Genomic DNA, 14263 nt, shown 5'->3' with positions numbered 1-14263 from the left:
TGTAATTATACTGTTTCTTTCACCATGTTCTAAGGAAGGTGTTGTAGATCTCAACAACTATTGCCTTGTATTTCATATGTATTTGTAGCTGTATCTTAAATTACATACTCTCCCATATCTCTGATGAAGAATAATGCATGTGTCATTTATTGACAGCAGCAAATACAGAGAATGAAAGGAAACTTCTAAAATGCACTATAAAAGTTAATCTCAACATTTATGGATATTTGTTTACAAACAATGGTGTTTGTAGTACTGCTTATTATCTGGGTCAGTTGAGATCAGTTGAAGCCACTGAGTCAAGCACTTACAAAGTTCTATTAATGATTTTACAAAATATCACATTCCTTCCTTCCATAGTGTAATGGTTTCTTCACAATTGAATAAAGGTGTGGGCAGATTCCTTTGTTATGGAAAGACAAATGCAGACATACATAGATACATACTCATACAGACACAAAAAGGCTGACACAGACAGACAAAAGACAACATTCTTCAGGCAGATTTAAATTCACACAATAGACAGAAGCAAGAAGACACCAGGAACAACAAATAGAGAATTCTTATTCTTTTAAAAGACCTCAAATATACGTGCTTGCAATTCTTTCTATGATGTGATCCTGATACATTATTGGGGACTCAGAGTTAATCATTAATGTGCTAAATCCAAGCACTGGGCTCCTGCAATACCCTGCTAATCTCATAGAATTTACGTCTTTTCTATTCAAAAGTTTGAAAGTCTTACAAAGTCTTAAAAAATACAGATATTCAGGCTCTATACATGGATATCCCACTTCTGGTGCCACCTTCTGTATTAGATAGTTAACTATTGCCATGACAAAATAGCATGGCTAAAAGTAAGTTATGGAAGAAATGGCTTACCATAATTTATAGCTCCAAAGGGTCAGAGTCCATAATGACTGTGACAGCATGGTGACTGCGTAAGAAAATAAGCTCTCCAAGCTCATCCCCAGTAATGTACTTCTTCCAGAAAATCTGTTGTTGTCCTAGAGATTCCAGGATATTTACAAACAACCTGGGTGCCAAAATGCTTAAATACATGTGTAGAGAGCAGCGCGGCGAAACAAAGATGGTGCCGACATCCAACCTTGTCTGGATGTCAACAACTTACTGCACATGTGCAGGCTTGTCCCCTTGCTAGGGCGGCCATACGATAATGAGATGTAGGGCGCCCTCCAGTGGTGAACAACGGTACTGCACATGTGCGGTTTTTGCACCAGGTGTCAGTTGACCGTTAATATGCTAATGAGGGGCGGTACCATGCTAATGGGTGATTCATTCTACGCCAATCCCTGGAGGACAAGTAGTGGGGTGATAGTGGGGTGATCCATGCCCCACCAATCCCTGAGAGATAATTAGCATACTGTTGTGTATATAAGGCGAGCGACTTTGCCTCTCTGGGTCCCTGTTCAAGAGAGCTGTAACACAGTAAAGGCTTGTTCGCAGAAGAATCCTGTTGCCTCGAGTCGTTCTTGCTGGCGGGACATTGAGCACGTGACATACATGAACCTTTGGAGGACATTTCTTATTCAACCTACCACAGACAATAATATTTTAGGTACTTTATTATTAGATGAATCATCTTAATTCATAAAAATGATTAAAAATTTTATTTAGCCATTTTCAAAGAAAGATAAGAACATTAAAATTCAAAATTCTCTGAGCATTTCTTTAAAATTAGGAAACTTACAGAGAAAAATGTGAAATTTTAATACCAAATAAAAAACAACTTTTTTGTTATGTCTAAACCTTTTTCTGTAATATTTTTTTCAGAGAATCCATGACTTGCTTGTTTCTCAGGCTATAGATAATTGGATTTAACACAGGAATTATGACTGCATAAAGCACAGAGTCTATGATATCTTGATCATCTGCTTCCTGAGATAGAGGGAAAACATACATGAAGAGAAGAGGCCCATAGTATAAAGACACAGATAAGAGATGGGCACCACAGGTTGAGAACGCCTTCCTTATACCTTGGAGAGATTTCCTTTGCAAAATTGTAAACAGCACTAGAGTATAGGAAACAAGAACAATCACAATGGTGAAGATTTGAACTATTCCAGCAAAAACAAATACCAGTTGAAAATTAAGAGTAGAGTCTGTACAGGAAATCTTGAGCAATGGCATGATGTCACAGTAAAAGTGATGTACTATATTGGAATTGCAGAAGGTTAATAGAAATAAAAATCCCTCATGTATCGAAGCATGAAGAAATCCACCTACAAAACACAAGACTAATAGACATATGCAGAGTCTATTAGTCATAATCATTGGATAAAGTAAAGGTTTGCATATGGCTACATAGCGATCATAAGCCATAGCTGCCAACAAGAAGCATTCTGTAGTAAGAAAGACGGCAAAGAAAAAAAATTGTGTCATGCAATCAGAGAAGGAAATTACCTTACTCATCTGTAAGAAATTGAGTAACATCTTCGGTGTCACTGTGGATGATAGACAAGCATCCACAAAAGCCAGATGACCAAGAAAGAAGTACATAGGTATATGTAAGTGAGAGTCACTCCAGATCAGAGCAATTAGACCAAGGTTCCCTACTATAGTGATGAGATAGATTACCAGGAATAACAAGAACAAGGGCCCCTGTAGCTCTGGAGACTCTGTGAGCCCTGTAAGCACAAACTCTGTCCACACAGTTGAATTTTTCATTTCTGAATCCTCAATGGATAGCCCCTAAAATAAAACACATGAAAAAGAATGTTCACCAGGATTTATCAATCAAATTTTAGGAGAGTACATTTGATATAGACTAATAACCATATCAGTATATCATTTTATTTATTTATTTTTAAAAATAGCTTTTGAAGGAGCTATGTAGAAGCTAAAAGCCTCTATAAAACTAATTTTTACCCATCTTGTACTTCGTGGCTCTTGGCTAGACAGAGTGTGTGTTTTACAGATTTGTTCACTCAATCCTACACTTCTTAGATTTTGTTATGAAAAGATAGAAATGAAAACTCATAGACTAAAAGAAAAACAACCGAACAAAAAACCTCCAAGCAAGAATGTGGAGAATTTAGGCCCTGCACCTTCCAGAATGATCCAACTTCTTTTATCTATAAAGTGTTGTAGGTGTGGTATTGCCTCTAAAATGACATTCTTGATTCCCTTTTGTCTTCTCATGTCATCTAACTGCATTGTATCAATTTCTGTAACAGAGTCAAGTTAGAATCAAAGGAAAGGTAAGAAAGAAAACCTCTGAGAGGCTCCACCTAGCAGTCAATGGAAAGCAATGCTAAGACTCCCATCCAAACCTTAGATGAAGCTTGGGGAGTCCTACGGAAGAGTGCGTAGAAGGGTTGAAAACCTGAAGAGGACAGGGACTCAATAGGAAGAATACCAATAGAGACAAATAATCGGGTCCCCGGAGGGCTCCCAGATACTGAATCACCAAGCAAAGGGCAAGCATAAGGTGGACCTAAGATCTCTGCACAGATGTAGCAGATGAGCAGCTCAGTCTTCATATAGGTTCCCCCAAAACTGGAGCAGGGATTCTCCCTCAGCCTGTTGCCTGCCTGCCTACCTGTGGATCCCACACCCCAAAATAGATAGCATTGTCTGGCTTCAGTAAGAGAGGGTGTGCCTAGTCCTGCAGCAACTTGATGAACAGCGGTAGGCATGGGGTGGCCGTGGGAGTGGAGGGTATTAGTGTATAAGGTGACACACAGAAGGGGGATTCCCCATCTTAAAAGTCTCAAAAAAGTAAGGGAAGGTAGAATGTGGGGGAGAACTTGCTTGAGTGGGTACTGGGAAGAGAGAAAAGGCTGATATTGAGAGGTAAAGTGAATAAATAAATTTTTAAAATTAGGGGAAAAATGAACAGAAAAACCCTGATCAAAGTCATACATGCCTGTGATCCCTATACTGCAAGATGTGGACAATTGAAAAATAACTAATCAGTAAAACATACAAATCTACATCCAACTAGGGAGTTGAGGATTATGGCCCCAAAGAAAAGGCAGATATCAAGACTTATCAAATAAAATTTGACTGCCAAAACAATGCTCCAGTAGAATAAGCAGTAGCGATCCCTGGTTGCTGAAATTAAGAAATGTAGGGACTTCGCTAAGAGTGGAGATAATGTCAAAGAGTTGCAGTAACTGAGTGAGTGGCAGCAGGAATTTCACAGTGAAGAAAGATGCTCTGGGAGAGCCAAAGAGAGTGGGGCAAGCTGTGAACTGCTTGTTTGCCCATTTGTAATTTACAAACTGACAACTGTGAAACTTGTTTGATAAATGAATCAGAGGGGATAAAAGGGAGTTGTCAAGAGGAGAAAAAGTGCAGGAAAGGGAAATTTGGATGCATGAAAATTTGAAAGAGAACTGGAGTCTCATAAAAACACAATGAACAGAGTAAATGTGAAGCAACAAAATAGGGCTAGCACAGGAAGGATGGCAGCTGAATGCAGGACAGCCCCCCAAGCCTATGTTGATGTCTGTCTTCTCTCCTCCCTGCTGTTCTTTGATTGCTTGATTACAGCCACTTCTGAGTACTTTTCATTTTCCTTTTGAAACATTTAAGATACATTTTTCTATTAATTTGTGCTTCTAAAAGGCATTGGATAAATTGTGTGTCACAAATCATGTATTACAGTAACCCACATATGTTTGACTCATAGTTCTTTGCATATTTAAACCATACTTTATGATGTTAAAACTAAAGTTAGAACTGTTCTCTAGATATCTTTCTGGTTTTATTTGATAGCATTTTCGTCAATATTGGTTTTTTTTGTCTGGCAGAGTAAGATTATGACAAACATTTAACCCTTATACAAGAGATACATAGGATGTCAATATTTTCAGTCATTAAGAGAAGTATTGTGTGGAATGTGTTTCTTTACATGAAGCCACAAATGTGCTTATTTATATATCAACTATGTATGCCTTCGTGAAACATACAGCCTTTACTTGTTGCTCTCACATGTGTGCGTCTTTCTCTGTGTGTATGTATTTGAAAATATTTTCAAATAAATTATTCTCAGAACTTAACAATATAAGGGAATTGTATTTAAGTAACCAGTCTTAAAGATTTTAATTAAATGCAAAAAGTAATCACTTTTATTGGAATTACGAGAAGAAATTCATATATAAGAACAATAGTTACTTAGGTCTTTAAAATCAATATCTTAGCTCAAGAAAACTGAATTTACTGCTCAATATACAATATAACACCACTAGCAAAACAAATAATTGCTAAACTATTTTTCTTCTGCATATTTGTGAACAAAAATTAATCAGTATTCATTTATTTTTCTTAATTTATTTTATACCAATCTGAGTTCTGGTAAGCTAAATATAAATCAACCACAATTTAAAGAGCATTTAACTCTTCAGAAAATGGGTTCATATTATGGCATAAATCATCTCTCTTACCCATATTGTGAGAGAGGTTGTAGAGGTCTTAATGTTTTAGCTCCTCAAAACTAAATGCTATGGATAGTTGACCAGAAAACAAAACATCCATAACCATAAGAATTCAGGTTAAATTACATTGGTTATTCATACTTCATCAGAAAATAAAACATCAGAATATACAAACATTGCTCTTGCTTTTTTTTCCCATACTGATCTAGAATCTCAAAAGGCAAATCTTAAATCATTATAAATTCAATGACGTTTCAGCTCGTCCCAGAAAGCATGCAGAATAATACAGAAATCATTTCTTTCTCACCTACAGCCTGGAAGAAGCTGAAGAGATCTTTGTTAGGCTTTCTAGGAGGGAAACAAACACAGTCCTCCAGGAAACCAGTGAGCTGGGGAGCAGTTCCTACCACAGTGACTCAAACTGGAGCTCTCATTCTATCAGTGCAGGAAATGTCTATATAATGTGTTTCCACACAAGAGTCAGGTGTAACCCTGTGTGCTGGAGGAGAAGCAGAGAGCTGGAATTCCCAACGGGCACTCCAGCATTCCCCATACAGAAAGTGTAGCCGCTGTGCTGAGCACTGCGGACTGGACTCATGTAAGGAGTCCCAATGATCTCATGGGGCATGGCTCACATGTACCCTGCGGATACTGATTCACAGTGTCCAAATAGGCTTTCGATATAGAAACAGCATCTTATGCCACCATTTTTTAAAATCACAGTTGACATTTCTGACTGGTTAGGTGAACTTTCATTTAAATAACTTCTTTCAGTTTGCCTACATTGTTTCATCATCCTGCTGTCTGCATGTGAACACGTTATTTCCTTTCTTCTCAGTCATTCCCTTCACATTGACCTCAGCATGCCCCCTCTTTCTAGTGGTGCCCTTTCTTCTAGTTCGTACCCACTTCAGCCTGTCTATGACATACATTCCATTTCCCTCTATTTCCCACTCTGTTTAAGATCTCTTTGTCTTTTCTAATATTCTTTATTTTCATGATCACCCCCCCCCCGCACACACATAAATAAACACACATATATGTATGTAGATAAATTACATGTAAGTTCTGTATATGAAGAAAAATAGTCTTTTTCTCATCTGGCTCATTACACTTGACATAATGATTTCTAGTTGCACACATTTTCAGTCAAATGTCACTATTTTTTTCTTTATGATTAAAATTGTTTCACTGTGTATAGGTGTCACCCACTCATTTGTAGATGGACACCTAGGTTGAACTAGTTTTCTGACTATTGTGAAAGGTATAGCAATAAGAGTCACAGGAATCTCTGTGACACAGAGATCCAGATTCTTTAGTGTGTGTTTCTGACCACTGAATAGCTGACTCACATGTTATTTTCTTTTAAAGGATTTTGAGGAACTCCAATGTTAATTTATTCATGAGTTTCTTTGCTATCAACAGAGACCAGCTTTCCTGTTTCAGAATGTCTTTCTGAGCTTACGTGGTTTGGTTTTTTGGTGATAGCCATTATAGGTACAGCGAGATTTAATCTCTAAGTGTTAACTTGCACTTCCTTAATAGCTAAGGATACTCATAACTTTATTGTTATTGGTTCCTCCATGTATACTCTTTGGTTGGTTATTTACTCCCCAGGAACTCTGGGGGTCTTGGTTGATATTGTTGTTCTTCCTATGTGTTTGCAAACCCCTTCAGCTTCTTCAGTCCTTTCTCTAACTCCTCCATTGGAGTCCCCTTGGTCAGGCCAATGGTTAGCTGCAACCATCTTCATCTGTATCAGTAGAGCTCTGGCAGAGCCTTTCAGGAGACATCCACATCAGGCTCCTGTCAGCAAGCACTTCTTAGCATCATCAATAGTGTCTGTGTTTGGTGGCTGCAGATGGGATGGATCCCCATGTGGGGCAGTCTCTGGATGGCCTTTCCTTCAGTCTCTGCCCCACTCTTTGTCCCTGTATTTCCTCCCATTGAGTATTTTGTTCCCCCTTCTAAGAAGGACTGAAGAATCCACATTTTCGTCTTCCTTCTTCTTGAGCTTCATATGGCCTGTGAATTGTATCTTGGGTATTCTGAGCTTTTGGGCTAATATCCACTTATCAGCGAGTGCCTACCATGTTTGTTCTTTTGTGACTCAGTTACCTCACTCAGGATGATATTTTCTAATTCCATCAATTTGCCGAAAAATTTCATGAAGTCATTGTCTTAATAGCTAAATAGTACTCCATTGTGCAAATGTACAACTTTTTATGTATTCATTCCTCTGTTTAGGGACATTTGGGTTCTTTCCAGATTCTGGCTATTAAATATAAGGCATGTATAGTGGAGCATGTATCCTTATTATATGTTGGAGCATCTTTTTGGTATATTCCCAGGAGTAGTATAGCTGGGTCCTTAGGTAGCACCATGGCTCCAGCCACATATATAGCAGAGGACGGCATTGTATGGCATCAATAGGAGTAGAAGCCCTTGGTTCTGTGAAGGCTTGTTTCCTCAGTGTAGGGGAATTCCAGGATGTTTTAGTGGGAGGGGGTGGGTGAGGGTGGGAGCATCTTCATAAAAGAAGGTAGAGGGGTAGAAGGGGGAAGGGGGACAATGGGGAAAGGGGATGATATTTGAAATGTAAATATATAAAATATCCAATAAAAATTGAATAAATAAATAAATGGATAATTAACTAAAAAGTATTTATTGCCTCTTTGTTTTTCTTCTTTAGAAAACTGTCTGTTTTGATCATTTGTGAAAAGGCTGATTGGTTTTATGGTGACTCATTTTGGAGAAGGTTTATGGATATAATATCTTGCTCTGACAACTTTTTGTATTGTTTTCTTTGAGGAAACCGGAACATGATTCAAGGGCAGCCAACACACTCTAGAATTACTTCAAATGCAAGTCAAAGCACAGCTATTCTCTGCATGCAAACTGCATATTAAGCTACAGACATGTGTAGCTCCCATAATCTCAACTGAAATTGGGTCAGGAAACCTGGGTATACTGGAAGAAGGAAAAGGAAACAAGCACAGGATAGAAGGTAGACTGCATCTGGAATTGCCTAACATGAGAGCCTACCCTCTGAATTTCCCAAAGCTGTCATTCTGTGGTTGTAAGAGGCCTCAGGAGTCTTCTTTAAAGAAGAGTAGCACTTTGTGACAGTTATCCACAAGTCTTTCATCAATGAAAGACAAATTTATGAGAGAATCATGATCACGGGAGAAATAAAAAATTTAAAAGTGAGTTATCTGCCGAGAAAGATACAGAGAGAAAATTAGTGTGGCCACAGAAGTTTGAGATCTGTGTGGCCATGGAGGTAGCATGTGTACGTTTCAGATTGTACATGATTTGGAAGCATGCTCAGAGGTTACATAGTCTCTAAACGTAAAGGAAGGCTCTAGAAAATGATTTAATGTGATAGGAACATGTTCAGATTTTAAGTTTTAAACATGCACATGAGAGCTGGTCTGCTAGTACTCAACATTGGGGTTGGAGAAACAGTTTAATAGTGGTTACAGATAAGGCAGTATAACAGGATTGAGAATATGTGTAGTAAGAATTTGCAAGGCCCAGAGTGAGAAAGGTTTATAGTGGGCTCCTTCTGGGCACTACAAGTAATATCTAAGAAATTTCAGAATCCACAAAAGAGTAGAATAGAAAAGAGAATGCTCACTCATTACTTTTAAAGGGTATGAAGTTGGGGAGAGCTAACAAGGATTCACAAATTAAACAATGGAAGGCTATTTTTTTTAATCTTTTCAAACAACTCACTGAGCATTGTAAAATTATATCTACCTAGCAATATCTCATTTTTGCAATAACAACATTAAACTGACTTATTTATGATAAAAGTAGTCTCATAAATATAAACATACTAATAATTTTTTTATTGATTTCATTTTCTTAATTTGTAGGTGTCAAGACCATTTATTTTCTATACTTTCATTTGTTTCTTCTGCCTTCTCACAAGCATGTGATCTAAACCATATTTAAAAAGTCTATAAAACAGAAGCTCAAAACATGTAAAAGCACTGCACGTGGTAACAGACTGAGTTAAGAGCATCTGTCTTTCTCTCTTCCTCACTCCCTTTATCTCTCTCTGTCTCTCTCTCCTCCTTCTCTTCCTCACTTTCTACCTCCCCCATCTCTCCCTGATAAACATATTTCCTATATCACATCTGATACCACTAATACAGAGAAAATATACAATTCTTAATAACTTAGGAAGTAACTTTGGAAGGTCAGTAGATTTTTAACTGTCTAAACACAAAACAATATTGTTTGTCATGATACAAATACTTGGAGAAAATATTAAAACTCATTTGGAGTAACAAAAACCCAAGAATAGCAAAAACTACTCTCAAAAATTAATGAACTTCTGGGAGAATCACCTTCCCTGACCTCAAGCTGTATTACAGAGAAATCATGAAAAAAAATTGTATTCTACTGGTACAGAGACGGGCAGGTAGATCAATGGAATAGAATTGAATATCCAGAAATGAAACAACTATGGTCACTTGATCTTTGACAAAGAAACTAAAACTATCCCATGGGGAAAAAAAAAAGCATTTTCAACAAACGGTGCTGTCAACTGAAGGTCAACATGTAGAAGAATGCAAATTGAGCCATTCTTATTGCCTTGTACAAAGCTTAAATCCAAGTAGATGAAGGCCTCCACAGAAAACTAGATACACTGAAACTAATAGAAAAGTAAGTGGAGAAGAGACTTGAGCACATGGGCATAGGGAAAAATTTCATATGCTCTAAAATCAAAAATTGACAAATGGGACCTCATAGGCAAAAGGCCACTGTCATTAGGACAAAATGGCAACCAACAGATTGGAAAAAGATCTTTACCAAACCTACATCTGATAGAGGGCTAATATTCAATATATACAAAGAACTCAAAAGAGGTAGACTCCAGAGAATCAAATAATCCTATTAAAAATGGGGTACAGAGCTAATCAAAGAATTTTCAACTGAGTAATGTCAAATGGTTGAGAAGCACCTAAATTAATGTTCAACATCCTTAGTCATCAGGGAAATCAAAACAACCCTAAGATTCCACCTCATAGAAGTCAAAACGGCTAAGATCAAAAGCTCTGGGGACAACAGATGCTGGTGAGGACGTGGAGAAAAAGGAACACTGCTCCATTGTTGGTAGGATTTCAATTTGTTACAACCACTCTAGAAATCAATCAGATGCTTCCTCAGAAAATTGGATTAGTATTACTTGAGGACCCAGCTATACCTTTCCTGGGCATACACCCAGTATAGCAATGTATAGCAAGGACATATGCTCCACTCTGTTCATAGAAGCCTTATTTATAATAGCCAGAAGCTGAAAAGAACCCAGATGCCCTTCAACAGAGAAATGGACACAGAAAATGTGGTACTACATCTACACAATGGAGTACTACTTAGCTATTAAAACCAATGGCTTCATGAAATCATTAAGCAAATGGATACAACTAGAAAATAACACCTGAGTTAGTTATCCCAATCAAAAAAGAACACTTAGGGTGTGTATATATGTATACAAATACACACACACACACACACACACACACACACACAACACACACACACAAATATACAGCCACGAAACCCAGACATTATTGAAGATGCCAAGAAGTGCGAGCTGACAGGAGCCTGATATAGCTGTCTCCTGAGAGGCTCCGCCATAACCTGACAAATATGGAGATGGATGCTGGCAGCCAAGCATTGAACTGAGAACAGGGTGTCCAACGGAGGAGTTAGAGAAAGGACTGAAGGAACTGAAGAGTTTTCCAATCTCACAGAAGAACAATATCAACCAGCCAGACTCCTAGAGCTCTCATGAACTAAACCACCATCCCAAGAGTACACAGGGATGGACCTATGGCTTCAGCTGCATATGTACCAGAGGATGATCTAGTTGAGAATCAATGAGAAGAGAAGCCCTTGGTCCTGTCAAGGCTCAATTACACAGTGTAGGGGAATATCTGGGTGGGGAGGTGGGAGGGAATGGATGTGTTGGTGGGGAAGCCCCTCATATAAATAGTGGGTTTCTGGAGAAGAAACCTGGAAAGGGGATAACATTTGAAATGTAAATTTAAAAATAAAATAAAAAGAAAAGAAAAAATGTTAAAAATTATTTAAAACTGTATATATTAATTTTCTGTTACTATTGTAAATTTCATGACCAAAAGCAAATTGTGAAAGAGTTTATTTTGGCTTATGCTTCCAGATATTTAGCATCCATAATGGTGGGCACAAATGACAACAGGCAGTTAGAGCAAAAATTTGGTTTGACCACAATTCATTACCATATCAGAAAACAGAATAAAGTGAAAATGGGACAAAGTTATAATCTTTAAAACACACTATCATCAAAATTTCTTTTCTAAAATTTCTATAAAATCCACAGACAGCATCACCAACTGGAGACCAAGTGTTTGCATACATATGTCTGAAGTCTGGAGGGACATTTGTCATCCAAACCACTACTGGCTACTCCCCTACTCCCATAGGCTAATGACCATCTTAAGATATAAAATGCATTTATTCCAGTTTTAAAGGCCCTGTAGTATTTCACAGTCTCGACATTGTCAAAGTGCAAAGTCCAAAGTTTTTTTTAATACTTAAGGCAATTTCTTAACTATGACCCATGTAAAACAAAGCAAAACAAAAATCAAATTGTATGTCTATACATATTATCACAGAATACATGATCCTATGCCCCCAAAAATCAGTCAAGATATCATGAGGAAATGGTGAAACAGAGCAACCCCCCACAGACAACAGTATTTTAGGTACTTTATTATTAGAGAAATCATCTTAGTTCATAAAAATGATTGAAAATTTTATTTAGCCATTTTCAAAGAAAGAGAAGTAAATTAAAATTCAAAATTCTTTGAACATTTCTTTAAAACATTAAAAAACATACAGAGAAAAGTTTGGCAATTATAATACCAAATAAAAAGCAAGTACTTTGTTAGGTCTAAACCCTTTTTTTAAATATTTTTCTCAGAGAATCCATGACTTGCTTGTTTCTCAGGCTATAGATAATTGGATTTAACACAGGAATTATGACTGCATAAAGCAAAGAGACTATGATATCTTGATCATCTGCTTCCTGAGACATAGGGAAAACATATATGAAGAGAAGAGGCCCATAGTATAAAGACACAGATAAGAGATGGGCACCACAGGTTGAGAACGCCTTCCTTATACCTTGGAGAGATTTCCTTTGCAAAATTGTAAACAGCACTAGAGTATAGGAAAAAAGAACAACCACAATGGTGAAGACTTGAACTATTCCAGCAAAAACAAATAACAGTTGAAAATTAAGAGTAGAGTCAGTGCAGGAAATCTTTAGCAATGGAATGATGTCACAGTAAAAGTGATGTACTATATTGGAATTGCAGAAGGTTAATAGAAATAAAAATCCCTCGTGTATCGAAGAATGAAGAAATCCACCTACAAAACACAAGACTAATAGACATATGCAGAGTCTATTAGTCATAATCATTGGATAAAGTAAAGGTTTGCATATGGCTACATAGCGATCATAAGCCATAGCTGCCAACAAGAAGCATTCTGTAGTAACAAAGACGGCAAAGAAAAAAAATTGTGTCATGCAATCAGAGAAGGAAATCATCTTACTCATCTGTAAGAAATTGAGTAACATCTTCGGTGTCACTGTGGATGATAGACAAGCATCCACAAAAGCCAGATGACCAAGAAAGAAGTACATAGGTATATGTAAGTGAGAGTCACTCCAGATCAGAGCGATTAGACCAAGGTTCCCTGCTATAGTGATGAGATAGATTACCAAGAATAACAAGAACAAGGGCCTCTGTAGCTCTGGAGACTCTGTGAGCCCTGTAAGCACAAACTCTGTCCACACAGTTGAATTTTTCATTTCTGAATCCTCAATGGATAGCCCCTAAAATAAAACACATGAAAAAGAATGTTCACCAGGATTTATCAATCAAATTTTAGGAGAGTACATTTGATATAGACTAATAACCATATCAGTATATCATTTTATTTATTTATTTTTAAAAATAGCTTTTGAAGGAGCTATGTAGAAGCTAAAAGCCTCTATAAAACTTATTTTTACCCATCTTGTACTTCGTGGCTCTTGGCTAGACAGAGTGTGTGTTTTACAGATTTGTTCACTCAATCGTACACATCTTAGATTTTCTTATGAAAAGATAGAAATGAAAACTCATAGACTAAAAGAAAAACAACCGAACAAAAAACCTCCAAGCAAGAATGTGGAGAATTTAGGCCCTGCACCTTCCAGAGTGATCCAACTTCTTTTATCTATAAAGTGTTGTGGGTGTGGTGTTCTGCCTTAAATGACATTCTTGATTCCCTTTTGTTTTTTCTTGTCTTCCGACTGCATTGTAACAATTTCTGTAACAGAGTCAAGTTAGAATCAAAGGAAAGATAAGAAAGAAAACCTCTGAGAGGCTCCACCTAGCAGCCAATGGAAAGCAATGTTAAGACTCACAGCCAAACCTTAGATGAAGCTTGGGGAGTCCTAGGGAGGACTTGGGAGAAGGGTTGAAAACCTGAAGAGGACAGGGACTCAATAACCTGGACCCTGGAAGGCTCTCAGATACTGAATCACCAACCAAAAAGCAAGCACAAGGTGGACCTAAGATCTCTGCATGTAGCAGATGAGCAGCTCAGTCTTCATATAGGTTCCCCCAAAACTGGAGCAGGCCTGTTGCCTGCCTGCCTACCTGTGGATCCTACACACCAAAATAGATAGCATTGTTTGGCTTCTGTAAGAGAGGGTGTGCCTAGTCCTTCAGCAACTTGATGTACAGAGGTAGGCATGGGGTGGGAGTGGGAGTGGAGTGGAGGGTATTAGTGTATAAGGTGACACACAGAAGGGG

General features: G+C 37.7%; 2 protein-coding genes across 2 annotated transcripts; both read right to left on the bottom strand.

Annotated features, from left to right (window-relative positions):
- Nucleotides 1-1764: 1764 nt before the first annotated feature.
- On the bottom strand, nucleotides 1765-2688 carry Or5h24b (olfactory receptor family 5 subfamily H member 24B). Its single transcript, NM_001000052.1, has one exon. The coding sequence runs from the start codon at nucleotides 2686-2688 to the stop codon at nucleotides 1765-1767; it is 924 nt and encodes a 307-aa protein (NP_001000052.1).
- Nucleotides 2689-12351: 9663 nt separating this feature from the next.
- Nucleotides 12352-13275, bottom strand: Or5h24 (olfactory receptor family 5 subfamily H member 24). The gene has a single exon (NM_001001108.1). It carries the CDS (start codon nucleotides 13273-13275, stop codon nucleotides 12352-12354), a length of 924 nt encoding a protein of 307 aa, NP_001001108.1.
- Nucleotides 13276-14263: the final 988 nt, after the last annotated feature.

This window comes from Rattus norvegicus, chromosome 11 (genome assembly GCF_021556685.1).
Source record: "Rattus norvegicus strain SHRSP/BbbUtx chromosome 11, alternate assembly SHRSP_T2T, whole genome shotgun sequence".
In the NCBI taxonomy this organism is placed as follows: domain Eukaryota; kingdom Metazoa; phylum Chordata; class Mammalia; order Rodentia; family Muridae; genus Rattus; species Rattus norvegicus.
This window is presented reverse-complemented; position numbering and strand designations above follow the sequence as displayed.

Bases quoted from the DNA above. Each gene is read 5' to 3' on its own strand.
- Or5h24b (NM_001000052.1), bottom strand. From the start codon at position 2,688: ATGAAAAATTCAACTGTGTGGACAGAGTTTGTGCTTACAGGGCTCACA.
- Or5h24 (NM_001001108.1), bottom strand. From the start codon at position 13,275: ATGAAAAATTCAACTGTGTGGACAGAGTTTGTGCTTACAGGGCTCACA.